The sequence below is a fragment of the Ambystoma mexicanum genome, chromosome 5p, assembly GCF_040938575.1.
Source record: "Ambystoma mexicanum isolate Mex_15411 chromosome 5p, UKY_AmexF1_1, whole genome shotgun sequence".
Lineage (NCBI taxonomy): Eukaryota > Metazoa > Chordata > Amphibia > Caudata > Ambystomatidae > Ambystoma > Ambystoma mexicanum.
In genome coordinates this window covers 1,158,421,252-1,158,447,678 of record NC_090930.1, presented here as the reverse complement: position 1 = coordinate 1,158,447,678, position 26,427 = coordinate 1,158,421,252, and the positions used below count along the sequence as shown (strand labels likewise).

The window sequence follows — 26,427 nt, the reverse complement described above, 5'->3', positions numbered from 1 at the left end:
TTACCCATTCTTACATTTGCCATCAGATTAGTGTGTATGTGAACCAAGATCTTTAGCAGCTCACCCGGTGTTCCCATGGAGTGCTGTGTGCTCCAGAGCATACCATGGTCTACACAATCAAAGGCAGTCGAGAGGTCCATGAAAGCTAGATAGATTGTGCTGTTGCGGATGCAAACATATTTATCCAGAACCAAGCTTAGATTTACTATCTGGTTGACTGTTCCAATACCCTCAGAAAACAGTATTGGTACTCTGAGAGGATCTGGTTCTAGGTGACCCAAGCCTTGATATTTTGATTTAATAATTGCCCAAACCACTTAGCTGAAGTATCAATAGAGGAAATCGGGCGATAACATGTTAGATTGGTTCTGTCTCCCTTTTTGGAAATCGGGACAATGATCGCTTCCTTACATGAATTTGGAAAAATCTTCAGATGCAATATTATGTTAAATATCAAGATAACGATCGGTCCCCAGATCGTTTTCTCATATTTTTGTTCAGGTATTGGATTGTTTACTGACAGCCAGACACTCAGATGCCATTTGAAAAGAAAAACCCTGGTTCTAGGTCTAATAATGAATGGGTTTATCCCTGTGTTGAGCTTATGAGGTAGTATCAGAGTTTAGTATGTGTGAACTTACAGTAAGGGATAATGAGCACCATCTACTAACCAAGGGACTAAGGACACCAGAGCTAGCGTGGCAAAAACTGTATTCAGACGAAAGAAAGTTGGAGTGTTCGTTGAGCCATCTGTGACACATGTCAGAAGTTGCTCAAATTCTCTTTCCTCTACTTTCTGGGTCTCTCAAGCTTAAGGGGCCATTTGTCGTTCGGGACTTCCCCAAAGGTCAAATCCCTTATGTAGCAGTCTTTTTTTTTGTCTGTGCATAAGAGTGGGTTAATGTATCTCTCCGCTGTGCAGCACTCAGTGGACCATATTGACACTTTCTCTTATCCCAGAGAAGACTACAGCATCATTGTTATGCACCAACCATGGAAGATATGGTATCGATGGAAATACACCTAACATGGATGCCATTAGTTCGTGGCAACGATCTAGTCTTCTACCAAGATGGCGTCCAAAACGTATATGCATCACACGCACTGTAACATTGGTGTGTTGTATCATCGTTTACCCAGAACTTTGGTCGCTGCCTTGTTGCTCGTATTTTTCTGTGTTACAGAAGCCTTAACTTAAACCTTATCCTTCGCTTTTTCCTTCTGCAGTCACTGGCGGTGCTGTATTCTTACAGGTCATTCTTTGTTTAGCGGTTTCTTTCTGGTAAGATCACAGAGGTATTTGCTCATCTTCTTCTTCGGTACCTTTCCTTCCTCTTTCTGTTCTAACTAGTGTCTTTTCCTGTCTTTCGGGTCTACGCCCTTCAATCCTCTTTTCGATATCTAATTCTGCCCTGACCTACTCCTTCTCTATATTTTTTACGTTTCTTTCTCTGTCTTCCGTGTGTCTGAAGCTCTTACCTTCTGTTCAGGCACTCCGACCAGTATTCCTTCTGGTTGTCATCCTGCCGAGCCTTAGATACCGACTTCCTTCGGTACCGCCAGCCTTACGGTGTCGCAGAATCTACGGTACCGCCTGTTCCTGCGGTGCATGCTGGATCCTGCAGCCCCCACCAATACCACTAAGACTGTTCTTGTCATCATATCTCCATCGTACCTTTTCCAGCAGAACTACAGCTCCCAGATTCCTTTTCATCACAAGCTGGAACCATTAATTCACAAACTGAGCTACGTTTATTAGACTGATACCTACTGGTACATACTCCCAAGGTACCATCTGGCAGAATCAAGAACCACAGCTGCTATATAGGGTTTTTTCAGCCTATGGCTTTTTCCCTGGAGTTTGGGACTGGCTCCTGGGAGATCCCCGGATTTGGTACCCATCGGGTCACGGTGGCCTCCGAGGAGCCACGTCCTTATTTACATCAAAAGAAATCCAAAAAGAAGAAGGAATCAAAGAAATACCGAATGAGACAAGATTGGGCGACTTCTACAAGCTCAAAAGGAGATTCAGGTGAGGAGGAGTTAGGTGAAGTTAAAGGGGAAGTTGTGAGTTTTGACAGTATACAACGCCAAAAGAAGCTTTCGATGGCTACTCCGGAACAGATAGAAGAGATGTGTAATGCCATTCAAGGCCTATGAGTTGATATGCAAGCACTCCAGGCTGAAAACCAAGCTTTACGTCACCAGGTCTCGGCTAGAGATGAAGGAAGAGGTGAATTACCGACAATGCCATTTTCCATGCCCAAGTATGACGGAAACCCTAAGGGTATAAAGGAGTTTCTTGACACATGCTCAGTATACTTTTCTTTCAGAAAGAAGTCTTTCAAGTCTGGAAGAGCATATGTAGGATTCTTAATATCCAACCTGACAGGTAATGCCTTGAGATGGGCAACACCCTTGGTAACGGCAGAAGATACGTCAGTGAATAACTATGCCTTATTTATTCGCAATCTACAGATACGATTCGAGAGGCCAGAAGTTCAGTACTCAACATATGAGGCACTATTGGATATAAGACAGGGGAACCAAGATGTGCAATCCTACGTATCTCAGTTCCAGGGGTTGGCTACCTTGGCAGGATGGCCGGAAAAAGCTCAGTAGACCATATTTCGTAGAGGACTCCAAGAGGAGATAAAGGACGAATTAGCACGAGTAGCCAGACCAGACACTTTTGCTGAACTAGTAACTTTGGTTCTACGGATCGAATTCAGACTAAATGAGAGACGCCATGAGAGGAAGAGAGTCCGAGGAGGTCAGTCGAGCTACAACCCTCCTTTAATTCCTAAGGACTGATCCTCTGCTGAAGAACCGATGCAGATTGGTGCTACCCGTGGACCTTTAACATCTGAAGAAAGAAAACACAGGCGTGAGCTGAACTTATGTATGTACTGTGGGTCCTCCAAACATCAATTGAAGGACTGCACGGAGATCCCTTCCCGGCGTTCAGTAAACGCTCAACCTCGTTCCTCTGCAAGGGAGGTAACGGGGAGAATGGCACAAGTCCTTGCAACACCACAGGATCAGGAGAAGGAGTATAGGATAACAGTTTAATGGTTTTTCAGGTTTCATTATCCACTACAACAGGTAGTAAGATTCCAGTATTAGCCATGTTGGACTGCGGAGCAGCAGACAACTTTATTGATATCTCCTAGGCTAAAGACAATCAGATTCTTCTTCAACCCCAAGACGAGGATAATACCAGTAGAAGGAGCCAATGGTCGTCCTTTATCCTCTGGACCTATCACCATGGAGACCTTACCCCTGCAGATATCAATGGGTAACCATCACAAAGAGGTTATTTTTGATGTGATTAGAGCGGCACATTTTCCTCTCATACTTGGGATACCTTGGTTGAGACTCCACAACCCATGTATCAATTGGAGTGCCAATCGATTGAGTTTTGATTCAGAATTCTGCAGAAACAATTGTATTAAGGTACCACAACCAGAGGTACAATCCGCCTACTTGGTAGCTCAACCTCAGGTGTCTATTTTAGCGATTCCGGTGCAGTACAAGGAATACGAGGAAGTTTTCAAAGATGTTCTGCCCAAACTCCTTCCACCTAATCGTCCTGAAGACTGCAGCATAGAGCTTAAGGAAGACGTACCCTTACCTTTTGGGCGGATGTATCCATTATCCCTACTAGAACGGACTGCACTTAAGGAATACCTCGTTGCCAACCTCAGCAATGGACTTATTAGAAGGTCAAAATCTTCAGGTGGTGCATCTTTGTTTTTTGTAGCAAAGAAGGATACCAAAGAACTTCGCCCCTGTATCGACTACCGCGGTTTGAACAATATTACAGTTCGGGACAGATACCCCATCCCCCTTATCAGGGATATCCTAGAAGCAGTTATGGACGCACAAATCTTCACTAAGATTGACCTACATGGCGCCTATCATTTGCTAAGGATACGACATGGCGATGAATGGAAGACCACTTTTCGAACACCGCTGGGGCTGTTCCAGTATTGTGTGATGCCTTTTGGTTTAGTAAATGCCCCAGCAGTGTTTCAGAGATTCATGGACCGGGTGTTTGCAGATATGCTCAACATTTCTGTTGTAGTATATCTGGATGATATTTTGATTTTTTCCAACTCTCTCCATGAACATCGTACTCAGTTAAGGAGGTTCTTCGAAGGCTAAGAGAGAACGATCTGTATGCCAAAGAAGTGTTCATTTGAAGTTACAGAAATACCCTATTTGGGTTCATAATTTCATCTACAGGAATACGGATGGACCCAGACAAGGTTAAGGCCATTCTCAGATGGCCAGAACTCTCTTCTGTCAAGGAGGTTCAACGCGTTCTCGGATTGGCGAATTTCTACCGCTGCTTCATTCCCCATTTTTCAGAGATTGTGTTACCTCTAACCTCACTCCTTAAGAAGGGAGTCTCTTTTTCCTGGAACCCAGCGGTCCAGAAAGCCTTTTCCACACTAAAGGAATTATTCACCACAGCTCCTGTTCTTATCCAACCAGACCAGTCGAAGCCTTTCATCGTTGAGACAGACTGACGCCTCTGGTGGCGCTCTGGGAGCAGTGCTTTTGCAGGAGGACAGAGAAGGCCACGAACACCCTATTGCCTATTACTCACAAACCCTTACCATGAATGGAATTATTCTGTACTCGAGTGAGAATTGCTGGCCATGAGGATGGCGTGTGAGGAGTGGAGACACCTCTTACAAGGAGCAACCAATCAATTTCTCATACATACGGAGCATAGGAACCTTAGAGTTCTCCAGCAGATGGACTGTCGTAATTCCCACCATCCCGATGGGCCTACTATTTTTCCAACTTCGATTTCCAGATTATCTACATTCCGGGTACGCTGAATGGGGTAGCTGATGCTCTTTCCAGAAGTTGGTCTGAGTTCGGACAGGAGAAAGCTGTCTCCATCAATGAAGAGAGGATATTACCCAAAAAAAGGTTCATAGCCGTGATCAATCAATATCTCCAGACGGTACTGGAGGGGTTGCACGAAACAGACTCCTGGAACCAAGGATCTGCAAGAGAGAGAAGGGTTATGGTTTTACAAATCAGCTCTTTTTCTACCCACTCAAGAACTCAAAGAACAAACTCTCAGCTTTTGTCATGACCTTCCATTGGCGGGACATAGAGGCCAGAAGGCCACATATGAGCTACTAACCCGAAGCTTTTGGTGGCCTTCGGTAAGTACTGATGTTAAATCATGTGTCAGGTCTTGTTCAGTTTGTGCTGGTGCGAAGGTATCTAGGCACAAACCTATTGGTCTATTACAACAACCTGACCTACCCACTCGCCCTTGGGAAAACATTTCTATGGATTTTATTGTGGACCTTCCTCTCTCTCAGGGAAAGACAGCTATAATGGTGACGGTCGACTCATTTTCCAAACAAGCCCATTTTTCTTCCTTAAAGGGAGTACCCTCGGCAGCAGAGACAGCCTCAGTGTTTCTCAGAGACATAGTAAGATTGCATGGACTGCCTCAAGTAATCATTTCTGATAGGGGCGTTCAGTTCACTTCAAAGTTCTGGTCCATACTTTGTAAGGAGCTAGGAATCCATAGAACAATGGCATCAGGTTACCCCCCGCAGTCCAATGGACAGACGGAGAGACTCAACGCCACTCTTGAAGAGTACCTCTGTTGTTCCTGTAATAAGGAACAAGACAATTGGGATTCTTAGATCCCCATGGCAGAATTTGTATATAACAATACTTGCCACACAGCTATTGGTATGAGTCCTTTTCTGTGTACCTATGGCTATCACCCTCACTTTTTGCTGAGATCGGTTTTAGCGATACCAAGGCGCCATCTGTGGACAAGATATTGGCTGAGCTTCAACAAAAACATTCTTCTGCTCTACAAACTTTGGAGGAGAGTAGAAAGTGTGGGATGTATTTACCCATGCATCCGAGCCCTACCTCAAAACTGTGCAGTACTGACATGGAAAACATCATGATGGCCAGAGCTTCCCAGAAAATGCACAGGGAAATGCATGAAGAATAGGCTGCCATCCATTTTTGCCGATGTTATGGGCACAGAAGGACACTGCCTAAAACCACCATTGGACTACCCACACAGTAGTCTGAAACCATTGGGAATGGCAATGCTGATTGCCAAAAGCAAACCCATAACTGTTGGGAATTCATTTTCTTAAATCCCAAAAAGGGGTGCAGTACCAGTACTCACCACTATCCAAAAGCCGGCATTTTAAAACCACCAGATTTTGTAGAAAACTGAATAAATGAACCCAAAACATGCCAAAGAAAGACATTTTAAGAGGTGGATCCAATGTAAAGTTATATTCTGAAGTGACTTGAAGGTTTATAACAAGACTGACTGAGCTGTGGATTTCAGCAGTTTAAGTAAATTTGGACTGAAAGACACTACAAATCTAAATGTTTAAAAGAAATGAGTGACTTACTTTTGTGTGTCACATAGGTTTCAATTGTTTAAATGTCATAGTTTTAAACTTAGAATCAGCATCATAGCTGCATATGTAAAAAAATGTCTTGACTTAGACTGGGGAACAAAAAGTGACATTTTATCTGAAACTTGGCTTAAGGAACTGAATTCTGCCTGGCAACTACCCCCATCAGGAGTGAAACTTGAGTCACAGCTGTGTTCCCAGGCCTAGCTGCCCTTTTGCTGCTCACACCAAAAGGGATATGACACTTCCCTGATTGAATTACCTGGGCTCTGCAGGAAATTGAACAAAGCCCTGTCCTGACTCAGGCAAATGTTTTATTGGCGGGAGTCGTAAATGGAGCTTCCTCTTGGCAGAAGCTGGGAGGGGCAGGGTCTCTGAGCTTGCCAGAAACTGGAAAGACTGGTTTCTGTACCATGTGACATGAAAAGACACACCTCTATAGCCAGAATATGGTTTTAGAAAAAGATGAATAACTCATAGAGCGGACATGTGAAAATTGTATAAATGACACCATAATTCTTGTGATTTTTCTGCCCACATTTTAAGAGGTTTTTAGAACCGGTGGCATGTTCAGGGGGGTTTTAGCGGAAAAGAGGATCTTACTCAAAATGTGTGCATGTGAAAAATCTGACACTTCATCAATTAATGTCCATACTCCTTGCGCACATGTGTGTAAATTTGGGGTAATGTCCGGAATTGCAAACCAGTTAAAAAGTGCAAAATATTGCCATTTCTGAATGCAAGCTCCCAGGAAGAGCAGAGTTTGAACAGGAGATACCTCCTGTGATATGTGAGGGGTGCATATGATTTTAAAACAATATGTACCTCTGCAAATATGTATTTGTTTCAAATCTAGATTTGTGTGCAAGTTGACAGGAGGAGTGGACTCTCTGCAGGCTGTAAAATGACATCACTCTGACACAACTTAGCTCCCCCAACCAAATGAGAAATGGAAGTTTGACCAATTAGAAGCTGAGAGAGAGGTAGGGTCAGTGATGCTAGAACACACCCACATTCTAAACACATAAAAGCAGACAGACAGGACAGATAGGGACTTTCAAATCCATTTGCAGCTGGAAGCTCTGCCGGGAAAATCCATACTTTACCTCCATCAATCTCCAGAGAAAGCTGTGCAGAAAGATCCAGACTTTAAATCCCTCAATCTTCAGAATCCAGAGAGAGAGCAGACCCAGATCACTGTGAAGTGCAGAGACCAGAGTCCCGTCTAAAACCTGACCAGATCCATGGCGAGGCCCATTTCACTCAAGAATATAGTGTGAGTACCTAGAAAACTGTGCAGAACCAATCTCTTAGTTAAAATAATATAATTCAATCTAGTTTAATCTAAGTAGAACTGGATCCTAACTGTCACCTGTCATTTGCAAAGCTGTCACTTGTCATTTTCTAGCTGCAAGCTGCACTTGTCTTTTTGAACTTTAAAATTTCAAATTTGAAAAACGACCTTTATTCAATCGCTCATATCTCCGCAACCGTTTGTGCTAGAGACTTGCAGTAACTTTCATCTGGAAGCTGAGATCCTAGGCTTTCTTAGGACCCCAAAACGATAGTGATATTAGTTCTTCTGTAATAGCGCTCGGCGCATTCGCAAATTTAGCCGCGATTTGGCATTTTACAGCGATTAGCAAATTTCTCCACGTGTGAAAACAGAAGCTGCTTGCCTTCCATTTGCCAGAAATTCGTTTAACCTGCTAGTTACACCCTAGATCCTTGCTAAAGTGATCCTGAACTTATTTAAAGCATATACCACTCACCCTAAACCTCCTAGAGGGAATTAAAAGCATTTTAACATATTTTCACTCCATTGCCAGCACATATCAAAGCATTTTGCCTGTGTTTTCAACGTCTGTAGTCTAAGTTGGGGGGGATTGAACTGAATCACATTTAATTGCATTTCTGAGAACTGTGTGCTTTCCTCCCATTTCCTTGCATTGCATAAAGAGGGGGGGAGTGAATAGCCAGAGAAAAGTGATTACATTGTTTGGTTGAAATCATATTGAGTATTTTCTGTACTGCATTCATTGAATATTGCATCCACCTGAGCTTACATAAAGCATTCTGTACCACCTTCTTCTTTTATTCCTATTCACCTGTGTGCTACCTTATCCATTTCATGTCAACTCCTTATTGATTATAGAGAAGCGTGTTGGTGCCAGATTCTCCGTTGTTAATCTTTATCATATCAGATTAAGTGTGCTATTCAATTATTAATTTATTATAAAGTGTGATATATATATATCTATTGTTTAAATTATCAAATAAACCTTTTAACTTGCAAAACAGAACTACTTCTTGGCTCAGTGGGGTCAGGGGGATTCTGAGAGGGGGGTGTTATATAGGGGTAGTCATCCAGAACGCATGAACTGGACATAAAGATATATCAATAAGGGTTTTCATTCAGTATTATAGACTAGGCGTTGACTTAGCTGTAGTGTTGAATTGAATCCTCTTACAAAAGAACTCCCAAGAGATACGCTGACACTAAGAGAAGACCAGTTCCACAATGGGGTCCAGGGTCATACGTCTGGTTATCCACCAAATACTTACCCAGGTGGGCACGGTTAGGCAAATTCACCCCGAGATACATTGGTCCTTTTCGGATAGAGGCTAAGAGCAATCCTGTAGTGTACAGATTAAAACTACCTGCTCGATTCAGTAGAATACACCCTGTATTCCATGCCTCCATGCTGACGAATCATCTTGAGGATCCATTCCACAGAAGAACCAGGAAGAAGGATATCAAGACTTTCCCCGGTTCCAGAAGAGTATGAGGTAGCCAGATTGATAGATTCACATTACAGGCAAGGAACATTGCAATATTTGGTTCATTGGAAGGGTTACCCAATTTCTGAAAGGACTTGGGAGCCAAAGACGCATATACATGCCCCAGACCTGGTACAGAAGTTTCACAAACTATTTCCCAGTAAACCAGGAGGATTCCGGCATCGAAGGGGGCATATTGTTATGCACCAACCATGGAAGATATGGTATCGATGGAAATACACCTAACATGGATGCCATGAGTTCATGGCAACGGTCTAGTCTTCTACCAAGATGGCGTCCAAAACGTATATGCATCACACGCACCGTAACATTGGTGCGTTGTATCATCGTTTACTCAGAACTTTGGTCGCTGCCTTGTTGCTCGTATTTTTCTGTGTTACAGAAGCCTTAACTTAAACCTTATCCTTCGATTTTTCCTTCTGCAGTCACTCGCGGTGCTGTATTCTTACAGGCCATTCTTTGTTTAGCGGTTTATTTCTGGTAAGATAACGGAGGTATTTGCTCATCTTCGGTACCTTTCCTTCCTCTTTCTTTTCTAACTAGTGTCTTTTCCAGTCTTTCGGGTCTATGCCCTTCAATTCTCTTCTCGTTATCTAATTCTGCATGGACCTACTCCTTATCTATATTTTTTACGTTTCTTTCTCTGTCTTCCGTGTGTCTGAAGCTCTTACCTTCTGTTCAGACACTCCGACCAGTATTCCTTCTGGTTGTCATCCTGCCGAGCCTTCGGTACCGACTTCCTTCGGTACCGCCAGCCTTACAGTGTTGCAGAACCTACAGTACCGCCTGTTCCTGCGGTGCATGCTGGATCCTGCAGTCCCCACCAATACCACTAAGACTGTTCTTGTCATCATATCTCCATCGTACCTTTTCCAGCAGAACTACAGCTCCCAGATTCCTTTTCATCACAAGCTGGAACCATTAATTCACAAACGGGGCTACGTTTATTAGACTGATACCTACTGGTACATACTCCCAAGGTACCATCTGGCAGAAACAAGAACCACAGCTGCTACACATGGTTTTTTCAACCTACGGCTTTTTCCCTGGAGTTTGGGACTGGCTCCTGGGAGATCCCCGGAATTTCGTACCCAACCGGTCATGGTGCCCTTCGAGGAGCCACGTCCTTATTTACGTCAAAAGAAATCCAAAAAGAAGAAGGAATCAAAGAAATACCAAAGGAGACAAGATTGGGCGACTTCTACAAGCTCAACAGGAGATTCAGGTGAGGAGGAGTTGGGTGAAGTTAAAGGGGAAGTTTTGACAATCATATTCATAACGAGTTCCAGAGTCAAAGGTTTAAAGATACCTAGTTCTCAGGTGGACTGTCTCTGCCTTCTCAGGCCTACTAATCTGGGTTCACTAGGAGCTATCAGTACCTATTGAGGGAATGATGGGTTCAAGGCTGCTGATGGTGTGGGGCATTCGGGGGATCCTTCGTGTACCTCCTCTGGGCCCGACATCACAGAGCGGGCGGTCAACTCAGTAGCAAAATTCAGCCTATGACATGGGACTTCACCACAGCACCTAACACATATGCTTTCCTTAATAGAACCATTGTGTTTATTTGTCCCAATAGTAAAACATAAACCTACATGTCATGATCCCGATCGAAGTACATAGGTCACAGAACTACAGGATGTGTTCAGGACAAAATAACTTCTGTTCACATTCTGGCAGTGATATTAAATATAGTGCCAGCCAATCAGGAGCACTGGTGTGGGGGCTATATTGCCATATATACACATGTGTTGACTCTCGCCGGATCGCACCTTAATCCCAGAGCCTCCTCACCTCAGCCTCGCTAACAGATACATCCTATCTCCACTCCCTCCCACAGCCCGTAGCCTCTCTCCTTTCCCCAAACAGCATCCCTAGCCAATGGCACCTTCCTCTTGTGCCATGCGCACCCAGGGCATCTACACTCCTCTCCAGCACCAACTGTCCAAGCATTAGAAATGGAAGAAGGGCTACATGCAGCGTGCCAGGCTTTCATTTCTATGGGAGCTATGTGAGTTTTCCTTTATGTGTGCAACTGTTTCTTTAGCTCTAAATACACTATTGCCAGCAGAAAATGTTTTCCTAATAGTCCTTATGGATGGCTTGGGAGGCATACACGGCCGGAAATGACACTAAGCCTCTCAAGAAGGTCCTTCTACGCTTGCACCTGCCAGCTTGGGTTAGAGGGCCAGTACCGGCTGTGTACACCCCAAGACTATAATATATGCATCTACAGTAATTGGACAATCTTCTCTGATGGGTTTTATTGTAAAAAATGTTAAAGAAAATCTAGACAGCACATGGAAAGAAGCACAATCACAAACACACATAAACGTGTCTTAACTAGATATTTCCATTCACTCATTTCCACAGTCTGGTACTGGATTTACTAGAGTCAGATGTTTGGCTTCTGTACCCCCTTGCTTGTAAATTCCAATCTCCCACCCAAAAGACTGCTCATTTTAGTGAGTGACTTTAAACTGGTGAAAGTGCATTGTCCCAGGAGACAGAAGGTGTTGGGTACTTACACTTTTGCAGCAGAGAGTCTCCATGCAGCGAGAAGAAAGAAAAGGGAAATGAATAGAGAGAAGACAAACACAAAGGCTTCCAGAAAGAACGAGAGGCATGAAAACATATGAAAGAGCAAACAGTTCAAAGCTGAAATACTTCAAAGTCAGAGGCGACAGGGAGAAAAAAAGGCACAGATGAAGGAAAGCCCTTGCGGGGCAGAGCATCTACCAGTCGTTCACGAATGGCAACTGTGTTTGTGTTTCTATGGACCGAGTGTGAGAGCTGCAGGCCATTTTATCAACCGACGAGACAGGCTTCAGATACCCATATTTCTCTTCTTTGCTCTGCTATGCTACGCTTCTCTGGTAGGTGCACACCCGCAAGCACCTCCCACATGCCCCATAACAAAAATACCAACTTGGGGCTTTGCAGCAAATTCACAAAATTAGACGCGGCTGGGTAATGAATGTAATGGGGGCATCGCCTAACAACCCCCCTAACTCCCGGAGAAAGATGCCACTGGTTAATGAATTAGTTATGAAATAAAACCGAAATGGCCTCTCACCAATCGCTGATTGCACCACTCAAGCCCAACTTTGCCACACATTGAGCTCTCCTCCCTCTTCCTGGCGGCACCAACTACCTCGGCTACTCACGCGCCCTACCTGTAATCCATGGGTGTGTACCTAATTTATAGCACTCTATTACTTCCCAGGTAGGCTCGCGTTTAATAAATCCCAGGCATGCATCATTCAATATAATTCTGAAGGTGTTCCTTCCACTTAAAAAAGCAGGATTGGTGCAACGGGACACATGTTAAAGCACAGAGCCATGGGCCCAACATCGGAATATCCCAAATTCCCACAAATGTGAGGAGTTCAACTGCTAATCACTACGAGTACAACCCACGGGGGATTCCTTGCACATGTCAGCGCACTTATTATGTATACAGCTGAACTAACTGTCTGTGCGGGACTCCCAACCCTGGGCAACTTCCATTGAAATGTTTTTCAACAAGTCGCTGGCAGTAACATGCTGAATGGTGGACGGTTTCAAAATTAGTAAACTTGAAAAAATTAGGTATTTCATACAATTCTTATGCCAGGTTCATGTCATATTGTGTTCGTGGGTTTTATACAGTGCCCTGCTGCTTTTTGCATGGTCTCGTTGCACTATGAGGAATCTGAAACAGAAGGGTGTAGCTTTGGTTACGGGGCAAAGGGAAAATGTAGTGTTGTTGCATGGAGACTGGAAGTCCTCGGGTGCTGCATGCATGTGTGATCCTAGGTGGATTGTGTCCAGAACACTTCAGGTATTTGTATAAAGAGGGCAGCCTCCCGTGTACGAGTGTGAGGGCACGTTGTTTGTGACTGCATTAGACAAGATGTTAGGAGAGATCTAAAATGTGTTGAGGGGTGTGTGTTCTAATGTCCTGTGTGGACAGCTCAGTTGATGTGATTAGTCGGGTGGGGTGGGTGGGGGCTCGATGGGAAGGAGGGTGAGAGATTAATTTTTGCATGATAGTGAGGGGAGTAGGCTGTGTAGACCCCAATGGGCATTTAGAGTACAGTATCCGGTGTAGTTGTGCCAACGTCCTGGTAGTGCTGAAGTAATTATGAAAAGAATCTTGGAGAACACTCGAGTGGACATGAACCTGGGACTAAATCACAGGGGAGAAAAATAACAGTGCAGAAAATCCAGGAGCAGAAAGCAGTGGGGACCAAGCCACAATGGAGCAAAACAACAGTCAGGCATACCTCATAAATGCTAACTTTTGTGGAAAAGAGAACAGTGGAGCGAAATAAAGGTACATGATATCCAGGAATAGAAAACAATGGGGACCCCCCCCCCCCCCCCCGAGGAAACCAAAGCGGAGAGAAATAGGAGTAAAGAATACTTATGAGCAGACAAAAATGGGGGCAACGCGGAGTACAGTCAAGTTGATACATGACTGTGCAGAAAATACAGAAGCAGACAATGGTATGGCTATGATCTAGGTCAAGATGGGGGACCGCAGAGAGAACAGCCATGAAGGCAACATCCTGAAGGATAACATCATGCTGCATAACTCTGGGCCAATTACAGTGGTTAGTATCCCTGCATCCCTCTTTACGAAGTTCAACACAAAACAAAATAGAACACAATTCTTCTTAGGCTCTCATGGTTCCCTTCCCCAAACGCATGTCTTTCTGTTTCATACACAAGTCAACTTGCCAGGATGTACTTTTCTCTTATATACAGTTTCTTTTACATGGGGGAGAATCAGACTTTCGGAAACGCCAGACTCTTTACTCCTTCTAAGCGCAACCACTCTGATCTTTCGTCCCTCTCTTTATTTCTTGAACTTGTTTTCCTTTTAACCTTTTATCTTCAGGTGCTTCCTGCACCCCTTTTATCTCCCTGTGTTTCTTTCACTTTGTCGTGCACACTTGCACCTACTTTTGCTTTACTTTATCTGTGTTGAGCCTCTTGCACACTTCTTTCACTCTTGTTGTGCACACTTTCACCTTCTTTTGCTTGGCTTTCTCTGTGCATCTTGCACACTTCCTTCTTTCTATCGTGCACACTTGCACTGTCCGTTTCCTCCTTTCTGGTGGTTCGCACTTCACTTCTTTCACTCAGGATGTTGCTTTATTTCTGCGCCGCTAGTGCGTTTAAATGTCTTTACTCTGGGCTTTGCTTTATTTCTGTGCCGCTAGCGCGCTTTCCCTTTCATTCCATTTCCTTATTCCTTCTTTCTTACTTTCTGTCCCTTTATGCTTCCACTCTTGCTTACCGCTCTGTGCCGCTTTCTTCCTTTACGCTCCAGCCAACCCCATGCTGCAGAGCTTCTCTCTCACACTTGTTCGAAACTAACCGGGTAGCGTTAACTGAGCTGGCAAAGCAGAGAGAACACAGAGTGAGTGGCAACGAGTAAGCAATGTAGCTTCTTTAAACTATGAGGGATGCAGCATTTCTCCTATGACGTTTGGGCATCATGGCATCCTGCATTCTTCTGGAAACATGCCCACAGTAGGAAGTGTTCTGCAAGACTGAAACGCTTTCAGTTTTACTAGCATCTGAAACGGTGGCTCAAGGTTAGGAATATTTTCATGCAAGAGATTTTCTGAATCCAGTGGTATTAGGCACCAGTGGTAGATTCTGCAATAGAAGGGGAAATTACTTACTGTAATGTTCATTCTATGGATTCTTCTCCCGCAGAACCCTCATCAGATAGATCCATTCCTGCGTCAGCTGCTCAGAAAACTCTTCGGCATGTGGCGTAGTGCATCTCGACTCAGATGTCGATCTGTCTTGCCCCGATACCTCAGTCGTCGGATCTGGATGTGTCGTTGGTCATCATACATGCTGTGTCACTATGCCTCTTCACCTCAGTTCCCTACCCTTTCCCCCTCACAAGCTCAGCCACTGCAGAGGAAAACGAGATGATACAGCCTAATAGCCGTAAGTGAACAGAAAAAAGAAAATACAACTTTGATTTTTTTTTTATGTGAGGAAAATAGGGACCGCAAAAGGAATGCAGCATCCAACCAGAAAAGGCCAGCAGTTCCCGAACCAAGAGCTCACCTCCTATTCCAAAGAGAAAGACAATCATCAACCACAAGCACTTTCATAGCGGGGATGGGTGAGAGGGTGATGAGGAATCTGTGGTAGAAGAATCCAGAGAAAGAACATTATAAGTAATGTCTCCTTCAATGGATTGCCTTTCTCCTGCAGATTCCTCATCAGATAGACTCCCAAAGCAGTACTCGTGTCGGAGGTGGGATGAAAGTCCCTTACAGCAGGATGTTCTGAAAAACAGCCCTCCCAAATCAAGCATCATCCCCACTGGTGACATCCAGGCTGTAGTGTTTGGTAAAAGTATGCAGCGAGGACCAGGTTGCTGCCCAGTAGATAGATGTTCCTTACCGGCACTCCTCTTTGCAATGCTGTTGAGGTACCCACCCCTCTAGCGGAGTCTGATGCACGGAAGTACTTCTTTCCCCGCATTGGTAGCCTTTGGAGATCCAAAGCATGATTCACAGCAAGATGGTCTTTTTTGAAACAGCAAAGCCTTCCCTAGCCACAGAGAACGCCACAAACAACTGATCGGCCTTCCTGAATTTCGCTGTTCTGGCCACTTAAAAACTCAATGCCTTTGTGTCTAGCCTGTGAAACTATTCCTCTTCCTTAGAGGGTGCGAAGGCAGGTAAAAAACAGGAATGTCAACGGCCTGGGATAAGTGGAATTCTGATACCGCCTTCGACATAAATCCAAATCGCATCTTCAGGGAAACTTTCTCCCGAAAAAAGCAAAGGAAATGTGGCTTGCAAGACAAGGCTTGCAGCTCGCTGACTCGTCTGACTAATTTGATGGCCACTAAGAACGCAGTCTTCAAGGAGAGCAGACGCAAAGAACATGAATGTAAAGCCACAAACAGAGCCTCCATAAGTAAGGTGAGAACCAAATTAAGGTCCCAGTCTGGAACAACAAAGGGAGTAGGTGGAAATGCACTCACAAGGCCCTTCAGGAATTGGGCCATACCCAGAATCGTAAAGAAAGACCCTTGTTCCAGAGACCTTTTGAACACAGACAAAGCTGCCAAGCATCCTTTGACTGTGGTGACCTGAAGGCCTGAAGAAGCCAGTGACAGAAGGAACACTATCACTGTAGTCATGGAGAAAGATATAGAGTCAATCTCGTGCTCCCTACACCACGCCTCAAATCTTCTCCACCTACATGAATACAGAAATCTTGTTGACAGTCGGCGTGCAAGCAGCAGCACCTCAAGTACCTCCCCGGAGTGGTCCCAGTCATCATATCTCAACCTCTCAAGAGCCACACATGTAGGTTGAGGGATTCCGGATTTGGATGGAGCACCCAACCTTCAGACTTAGATAGGTGATGCGGACGACGAGGCAACCAGAGAGGTGGGCAGATGGACATGTCCAGAAGGTTTGAGTACCATGTCCTCCTCGCCCAATCCAGGGCAATCAAGATCAGGGTTGCTCGAAACCTCCTCAACCTACTGAGAACCCACTAAATGACGGTAATCAGAGAGAAGGCGTAGTGGAGGGTGAAAGTCCAGTACACCAGAAATGCATCCCCTAGAGTGCCATTCGCTGGGAATTCCGTCTAGCAAAACTGTCTGCACTTCCTGTTGTACTCCGTGGCACACAGATACACTGCTTGATGTACCCCAGAGAGAGAAAAACCTCTTCCAGGATTTCCTGGCACAACTCCCCCTTGTGTGAGACTGTGCTCTGCCGCCAAACCATTCCGGTCCCCGCCAGATGGATTGCCGAGAGAGATCTGATTCTCCAACAGCCAGAACCGCAGTTGCATCGTCTCTCTGCAAAGGGGGGTATGGGGTTGCACCCCACCCTGCTTGTTCAGGTAGTGCATGGCCACCGTATTGTCCTTCAGAATCAGGACATGATTACCTTTCAGAGAGAATGTGAACACCTTCAGGGCTAATCGGATGGCTTGCAACTCCAGTCTGTTTATGTGCCACCGGGCCTCCATCGCTGACCAAAGGCTGCTCACCTGCAAGTCCTCACAGTGAGCGCCCCAATCCTTCAAGGACGCATCCATGACCACCCTTGCCTGGGGCCATGCAGGCCAGAAAGGTTTCCCCACCAACATGTTGTTGCTGCTGGCCCACCAAGGCAGATCGTCGGCCACTGACCTGGACACCCTGAGAACATCCCTCAAAGTGCCGAAGTACTGGGATCACTGACCCTGCAGGAGTCATTGCAAAGACTGCATCCGCATTTTGGCATCAGGCACCAGAAAAATGCAGCAGGCCATGAGACCTAAGAGACAGAGGAAGGAAGCCGCTGGTAAGGCGCTGTGGTTCTGAAAGAGCTGGACTATCTGTCTGATGCTGGCGACTCTCTCCTCGGGAGGAAAAGCCATCCCCACCGAGTGTCTAGGACTGCTTGAATGAACTGGAGCCTTTGTACTGGTGTCGTATGGGACTTCTGCAAGTTCAGGAAGAGAGTAGCGAGCAGGTCTCCTCGAGATGAGACAAAATCTGTTCTGTCAACCTCCCTTGGATCAGCCAGTCGTCCAGGTATGGGAACACAAGGACACCGGATCTCCTGAGGTGAGCCGCAACTACTGCCATGAGCTTGGTGAAGACCCTAGGAGTGGAGATAAACCGAAACGGGAGCACCTTGAATTTGTAGAACTTGTCCCCTATGAAGAATCTCAGGAACTTCCTGTGCTTCTTTTGGATCGGCACATGCATCCTGGAGATCTATCGACACCAGCCAGTTCTGAAACTTGAGAGCGTGGAGGATTTCTCTCAACGTCACCATCTTGAATTTGTCTTTCCTCAGGAACTTGTTCAAGGTCCAAGATGGGACGACAAAGTCCTCCCCCCTTTCTTGGGTACAAAGAAATACCGTCCAGTCTTCTCTGCTCGGGATGTACCTCTTCCATGGCACCCTTCAAAAGCAGGGCTCACAGTTCTTCCTGCGTAAGGCGGCCTTCTTAAGCAAGGCAGACAGTAACACCACTGCATGAGCTGAAGAGTCCAGGCATCAGAGGTAATCTCCTTCCACTGGGCACAGTGCTCGGTTATCCTTCCTCCAACCGGTGAATCCTGGTGGAGAAATCAAAGCGGCTTTGACAGTGGAGCAACCCCCGCTGCTGCTGAGGTTGTGTGCTAGCCTCTAGAGGCCCACCCACCATTACGCAGGGCGTGGGAAACACCTGCCTGGGTTGCGGGAGCACAGCCTTCCTGCCATAGGGTACATAGCGTTGGTAGCCTCTACAATTTGAGGCGAAACTGAAGGCAGGCTTGGTCGGCAGTTGCACAGCTAGTCCCAGTGACTTTGCTGCTAGCATGGACACTTTGAATTTCTCCAGAGAGTCGTCAGTCTTGGGGCTGAAAGACTCTCACCATCGAAAGTGACATCCAGGAGTTTATGTTTGAACATTCAGTGAGAATCCTGATGTATGCAGGTAAGCCTGCCTTCTTATATTTTGAAAAAGATAGCTGGCGCTTCTCTCCAGAAAGAACAAGGCATGATAACCTGTTCTGAGGTGAGAGTTTGCAGCACACACTTTTTGCTCACTATGCCTTTCACAGATGGGAAATAACAATTTGCATATCAGTCTTTGTCCCGCCCACATGGGCAGTCCAGCACCGAAATGCTATGGCAATTCCTCTCTGAACAAGAGTACCAAAAGCAACCCCATACACGTGTTTCAGCCTTGTTGGGCCTCATCAGTGAGGTGAAGCTTTGCCTCTCTGAGCACAGTGAGCAGGGAGTCCACGTCTGGTTGCCCCCAGGTAACTCAGGGTGACCAACCCCAAGTTCCTTTCAAATATTTCGAAAAAGATAGCTGGCGCTCCTCTCCAGAAAGAACAAGGCATGATAACCTGTTCTGAGGTGAGAGTTTGCAGCACACGCTTTTTGCTCACTATGCCTTTCACAGATGGGAAATATCCATTTGCATATGGGGTTGCTTTTGGTACTCTTGGTCAGAGAGGAATTGCTATAGCATTTCGGTGCTGGACTGCCCATGTGGGTGGGACAAAGACTGATATGTAAATGGATATTTCCCATTTGTGAAAGGTACAGTGAGCAAAAAGCGTGTGCTGCAAACTCTCATCTCAGAACAGGTTATCATCCCATGTTCTTTCTGGAGAGGAGCACCTGCTACCTTTTCTGAAATATTTGCAAGGAACTTGGGGTTGGTCACCCTGAGTTACCTGGGGGCAACCAGACGTGGACTCCCTGCTCACTGTGCTCAGAGAGGCAAAGCTTCACCTCACTGATGAGGCCCAACAAGGCTGAAACACGTGTATGGGGTTGCTTTTGGTACCCTTGTTCAGAGAGGAATTGCCATAGCATTTCGGTGCTGGACTGCCCATGTGGGCGGGACAAAGACTGATATGCAAATGGATATTTCCCATCTGTGAAAGGTACAGTGAGCAAAAAGCGTGTGCTGCAAACTCTCATCTCAGAACAGGTTATCATGCCATGTTCTTTCTGGAGAGGAGTGCCTGCTATCTTTTTTGAGAAGCCTGCCTTCTTAGCACCGTGGCTGACCCCATGGATCTGCCGACACAATCTGCGACATCCAGGCCTAGGTGTCATTATGTCAGCCAATTTGTCCCAAGGCCCACAAGTCTCCTCGGTATGTCAGCAGGGGCATTTCCAGTTGAAAATTCTTTGGAAAGTGCTCCACCCGATTCCTCCCCTGCTGCGTTCACCTGTGGTAGCAGCGTTGATTCTTAGCGGGCCGAACTATTGAAATCCTTTGTGCCTCGCACAGCCCAAGGGGCTGATTGGCAGACCACAGCGCCTTCAGAATTTGGCAGCCAGGTTGGCAACGGGCACTCCATATTCCACTGTACTTCGTTCTCTTCATTGGCTTCCGGTGGCACAGCAAGTTCAGTTCAAGTCGCTGTTCACCGGGCACTGCTTGGCCATGGGGCCGAATATCTCTGTGCTAAATTTGAGCGGTACGTCAGCTTCAGCAGGTCTGTTATCTGTGCCCCCTATCGCAGTTCACGGCTAGGTGGTCAGGCATTCTTTATCACAGCGACTCAACTATGGAACAGTCTCTCACTGACTCTGAAGTCACTATCCAATCACCTTGTCTTTCGGAAAGTCTCTGAAGACCTATCTCTTCTAGTATACTGCCCTGCCCAGCGTTTTTTGTGCTTTCTTGCTTGCAGTCCTCCTCTCAGTGCCAAGATGCCCTCGGGTGAACGCGTGCTCTATAAATAACTCTAACATAACAGGCCCGTCTGCAGAGACTGCTGGGCCAGCTCCTTGCCGTTGTCTACCAGCCTCTGGAAGCCCTCACAAATCTCCCCTTCTGGAATATACTGGGCAGCCTCACCAATGGCCGTCTACAGACCAAAAGAGAATTTGGCAAACTGCAAGAGGCATTGACCGCCTTTAGGGCTATGCTGCCTGACGAGAAGATTTTCTTTGCCAAAGTCTCAACCTTCTTCCTCTCCCTATCGGTCGTCGAGAATTAACGTGGATGTGGCTGACCTGCTACATACTGTGGCCGCCTGCACCACTCACCACTAACCTCTCCGGGGTCAGGTGGAGGGAAAGATATGGAGGGTATCCTCTTTCCAGCCTGTACTTCTTGGTGAAGTCAGAGTGAACTGGGACGTGGGGCAAGGCCTCTGTCACAACATGGCGATAGGTCAGCATTGAAGGGCATGGCGCTTTACGTAGACTTGGCATTAGCATTGCCATGCGGGTGGGTCTGCTGTGTTTCCATGTCTGGGGATGTGTCCAGCCCACTGGTGTCATGAAAACATTCAGCCAGTGCCACCAAATTTGCTTGGTAGATGAGCAAAATCTGTCTCTCCAGCACCTGAGTATGTAGGATCAAAGCTGCCCTGGTCGTCGTTATCAGCGGCGCAAATAAAATCCATGGAGCCGAAAAACTCGGTCCGTGACTTAAGCTTGAAAGACTGCCCTATGGCCGCTGATGACGTTGACACCTTTGTAATTGGTGCCGACAGGGGTTTCGGTGTTGAAGGCATGTTGGAATGTACCGGCACCCAAAAGTGCACTGGCAAGTATTGGCACGGAAGGCGGCCCAACCTTGCTTGGCGCCGAGCATGATGGCTCCACCAGTGACAATGGCATCATGATGGTGATTGTTTTGGGGCCAGGGTTACGGGGTGCCGCTAGAGCCACCAGGGCCTGCTGCATCGAGGGCCGACACGTTCCCGCAGCTGCCTTACAAAACTTTTCCAACATCTGAGTCTTAAATTCCTTGCACTCAGCCCTGGGTGTCGGCCCTGCCGATGACTTACCAGGGTCGTCTGAAGAATCAGACCTGTGCCGGTGGCGCCAGTTCTTCTTGTAGGAGGAGGAAGATGATGAATGGTTACGGGAATGAGACCTCTTCTTGGTATTTTTTAGATGTCTCTCTTCCTTTTCTGGAGTCACCCCCCCCATTTCAGTCTCCGACGATCGGTTGACCGCGCCAGAGATTTAAAAGGAGGTCGGCCTACAGAGAGTTTTCCTTGAGGGATTTTGAATTCATCTTACTGCGCAAACCACAACCCTTGGTGTTGTGACTGCCACTGAAGCACCACACGCAGATGTCGTGCGGGTCCGTAATGGATATTTTGGAGCTGCAGTCCCTGCAACGTTTGAACCCAGATAGATACTCTGGGCGGGGACATAGCTCGAAATCGCATTGAACAAAAGTGACAAAAACGTCAAGTGAAAAGCCAAGGATCAGTGTTCCTCGAGCAGCGTGGTGCGCGCATGTAATAAAGGAACTCAAGTGCAGCGGCGTAGTGACGCGGTAAATATACAACAACCGAAGTCACTTTCGGAGCCGACAGCCGAGGTAATGAGGCAAGACGGATGAAGGCCGAGTTAAGGCCCACTGCGCCCCCTGTCGAAGAGTTTTCTGAGAAGCCGATGCTGGAATAGATATCTATCTCATGAGGAATCTGCGGGAGAAACGCAAACCATTAAAAGAAAGGTACGTCTCATCTGGACCACTCTTGGGCTTATTCTTGTCATGGATTTAAGAGCCTTTATCTTTGTTCTTCATGCATTCCTTAAAAACATATTGGGAATAGCAGTGGACTTGTTCTTTCAGGTAACACGACTGTGATAAATTACTTTAAAAAAAGAATAGCTATGGTACTTCTTTTGGCTGTGAAAATAGATCACCAAACAGTGGTGATAAACAATTGCACAGGTCATTACAATCTTCACAGTTAATCTGACCTAAGATTGGAACTGGATAGCATGTACGCTGAGATGATTAGGGACAACATGCCTTAAGTAAAATCTTTTATCAGAATGTGGCAGATGAGATATTCTTTCAATGGTGAACACTTAAGCGAACCAACAAGCATAACAAGAAATGCCTTTTTGCTACAAGTAGAATCCAAGGAAAATATCTGGTAATCACATACTTCCTGGGCTAATTAACTTATTTTCTTTTTTTTTTCCTTTCCTTTCCTTTCCTTTCCTTTCCTTTCCTTTCCTTTGCTTTCCTTTGCTTTCCCTTCCCTTCCCTTCCCTTCCCTTCCCTTCCCTTCCCTCTTGTTATCCTTGTTAACATAATTCCAACACACCATGATCTTAGTCTCTCTATTAATTGGCCAACATTTGACTTGAGAGTTGGGCCAATTTTGAAACTCCATCTCCAATTGCTCTCAAAAGAATGAGATGGATACGCCAGGTATCTTGCAGTTGCAAAAACTAGGAAATGTTATGCTTGGCTGCTGCTAAATCTCTGTCAATGATGTTATAACACTAATGTAAGAACATGAGCAGCACACCGTCACATCCTTGCCACCATTGTTGCCAAGCACATTTGCTCGCCAAATGCAATAAAATGTGTTTATTAAACAAATAATGATTTGCTCATTTTAGAAATCTTTCTTTCCAATGGATTTCTTCCAGGAACACATTCTTTGTCTTAACATTTCATCCAGGCACAGCAAGGTTTAGACATGTTTGTAATAGGCACAATTTGGCATCACGTGCCTCCACACTGACTCCCTCATGGAATCAGTGGCAACCTGGGTGCCCAAAGCACCATTCTCTGTACATATGTATATGTAATAATAACAGGTGGATTGGCATGCTTTGCTGTCCAAGCCTTGGTTCTCTACCGCCTGGATGGTGGCAATGTCCTCCTGGAAGGGCTTCTGCTGACCATTCTGGCAACCCTTACATGTGTTTAACATGCTGCTGCATGACTCAAATGACACAGCAAATTCAACTACATCACCCTGAACTGAACTGGCTCATACTGCAAGCAGGTATTGCCTTCAAATCCTGCTGCATCATCTACAAGGCCATCACCTTCATCAAGTGCCCAAGCTGCCTCACTAAGATGCTAAGCATCTTCGGAGGCCTACGATTCTACCACAACCCAGGAAATATACAGATTTGAACTCTGCTGGTGCAGGGAGGAAAGAACCAGAAGACAGGCATTCTCTGCTTATGCCTCAAGACTCTGGGACCTCCTGCCCATCAAGCCAAGAATAAAGCCCCACATTTCAGGAAAGAGCTCAATACGTTCCTCTTCAAGGAATGGCTTCTCCTTAACACATAGGTCCGCACTCTCCCCACACCTAGCTCCGCACCCCTTTCACAACCCACCTAAAATGAGACAGCGCAGCCTAGTCCCCGACACTCCTGTGGTTAGGTCCATGTTGCCTTACATTGATCCCTTGCAATCTGCTTCCCTCACTGTGCACCTCCCACTATGGCTTGTAAAGCACTCAATTGCTTCTCGAAGGCAGGTTGGCACTTATTAAATACCATAATAGTAATAGTAATAATAATAATAATAATAATGATAATGCTTCATAGCTCTTCACATGGCATTATTACATGTTTTACAAAGTATGTGACGGTAATAAATGTAGACAAATGACTGGTACTCATTTTAGAAAATTTGGAATAAATGAAAATTCTCTCTACCTCTGCCTGTTCCCACTCCTCCACCCCTCGTCCACTGATCCACTGTGATTTAAATTACTGAACTGGATGCTCTGAGGAACCTGAGGGCGTCCTCACTTCTTTTCCCCTGGTATCATCTTCTCAGGTGGCCAGGGAAAGGCCATTGCTTTTGGATCCCGACCCTGTGGGTGGATATGCAAGGGAGGATCACCTGGGTGGAGGAGACGTGGGGAGAGGACGTCCTTGGGTGAGAAATGGTATCACCCATTTCCCTTTCACATCACACCCTCCATCCCTCAAGCCTTCATAGGCCCTTTCACAGTGACTCATTCTAAAGTATCCCCAAAATGTCATCAATATGTTACTGGGACGAAGAAGATGACAACTGGATTAGCACAGCCTCATTTTATAAACACAAACACTTATCAGGCGAAACTGAGAACTGGGACGAGGAGGAGGACAACAAGAGCAAGGCAGGACTACCGCTTTACTGGTAAGCAGTCTAGTCCTTTTTGTAATGGAAACAACGGCAGGAGCTTTAAAAGTGGGAAGCCCATCACAAAGGAAGTCCGCTGTGGGAGCAAAGTCAGCTGCGTACAGGGAGACCTCTACGTTGAGGCGGCGTGGCAGGAGGAGCGCTGGAGGTCCATGAAGCAGGGCAGAGTGCACGTAGCAGGACGCAGTTGTAGAAGAAGCTGGAGGCTGGTGGGAAGCCGTGAGAAGAATGCCAGCACGCCCGAAGGAAGCAGTCCTACATATCCTGCTTTGCTGTGGAAGCATTGCTGGGTGTGCGCGAGCCATGAGAAGACCACCGGGAGAAAACATGAGTGTCCGCAAAAAGAATCAGGAACCTGTGGCGGCAGAAGGTCTCGCAAGGAGTCGTAAGACCGACCAGTGAGTGAAACCAGAGAGGGGGAACACCGGGCTGGCAGGCAGTGATGCAGAATAGAATTAAAGCACATTAACGCATATGTTGAAAAACAAACAAAATGAAAGCCAATTAAAAGTGCATTCTGAATGCCTAACGAAATAAAAGCCAGTCAAAGTGCATTTTGAATACCGAACGAAATGAAAACAAGTTGGAAATACTTGGGCATATTAAAGGAGTCAAAGAAAGACTGTGAACTTTATTCAAAGGAAAGTTTGAAACTAGTTGGAAATAATGAACTTCACTAACTGAAACAAGGAGGTGAATGCAGGATTTAAGGAATACACTACCCGTGCAAAGAACTGTATAAACAAGCATTGGCAGGAGGCTAGGAAATATAAGGAGGTGTAACATGTGCAAGGTGGTTATCCAAACCACAGTACCGTGTCAGGCGAGTGTGACACATGTGAATGAGGCAAACCTCACTGCTGAGGAGAAGCAGAGGACTAGTGTCAAAGAAAAACAGTTAAGCAAGGGTACCGGATACATAACCGGTAATGGGTGGAGTGTGTCGTCCCATAACTGCGCCTAGACCGGGAGACCCTGATTGGAAAACCCCCTGAAAACTCCTATAAATAAGTTTGTGTTGTGCCAAGACTTTGTTGTGACACTTAAGTCAAGTATGGTCTTGAACGCTAGAAGATTTAAACTCTTGGGTGAGAAAACTCCTGTATTTGATTAACTACTTTAACTTGGGGAAGGGGAGCTGATTACAAGCCAGAGAGCTAGAAGAAGTTCTGAACTTTACTTTGAACACTATTCCTTTTTTATGCCGACATACCTACACATTGTATGCAGTTAGTTGTGAGGGCAATGTGAGAAACCTGAAGGTGTCTCACTTGCTAGTCCCCGTTTAAAGGCCCTTTTATTTGACAAGACGCCACTAGGACTGCCTTATTATTGTTTGATGGTCGAAGCTTGCTCCCATCTTAGATTTAGGTTTAGATAAGGCATTTGTCCAACCTACCTATACAGTTTAATAAACACCCTTGAACTGTGATCACTTGTGTCTGTCTTTAGTGTGTTGCCACAATGAGTTCCTTAAATATGGTGTCAAAATGAAATTTGATTCAACTGATAAAAACTGAAACCCATGCTGATAATTGTGTTAAGTCCGGAAGGGGAAAACAATAGTTTATCTCCTAGATTCTGATCGCATATCCACATTGAAAGAGGTGCTATTCTCTCAGCTCCGTATTCCACCTAGTCAACAAGATCTATTCTTTAAAAACACAAGAGTTACTAGACACACTTCCTCTCTCCCATTACAATATACAGCCTTGGGACCGAATAATCCTTGAAGTTCGGCCAGTGTTTTCTATTATTCCTGGACTACCCAAAGAAG

General features: G+C 45.7%; 1 protein-coding gene across 1 annotated transcript in view; it reads right to left on the bottom strand.

The window, feature by feature from the left end:
- CARMIL1 (capping protein regulator and myosin 1 linker 1) overlaps positions 1-26,427 on the bottom strand; it is a 1,545,633-nt gene that overhangs the window by 244,633 nt on the left and 1,274,573 nt on the right. Inside the window, exon 30 of the mRNA XM_069613644.1 lies at positions 11,762-11,779. Coding sequence (XP_069469745.1) covers positions 11,762-11,779 — 18 coding nt within the window. The remainder of the gene's footprint in view (positions 1-11,761; positions 11,780-26,427) is intronic.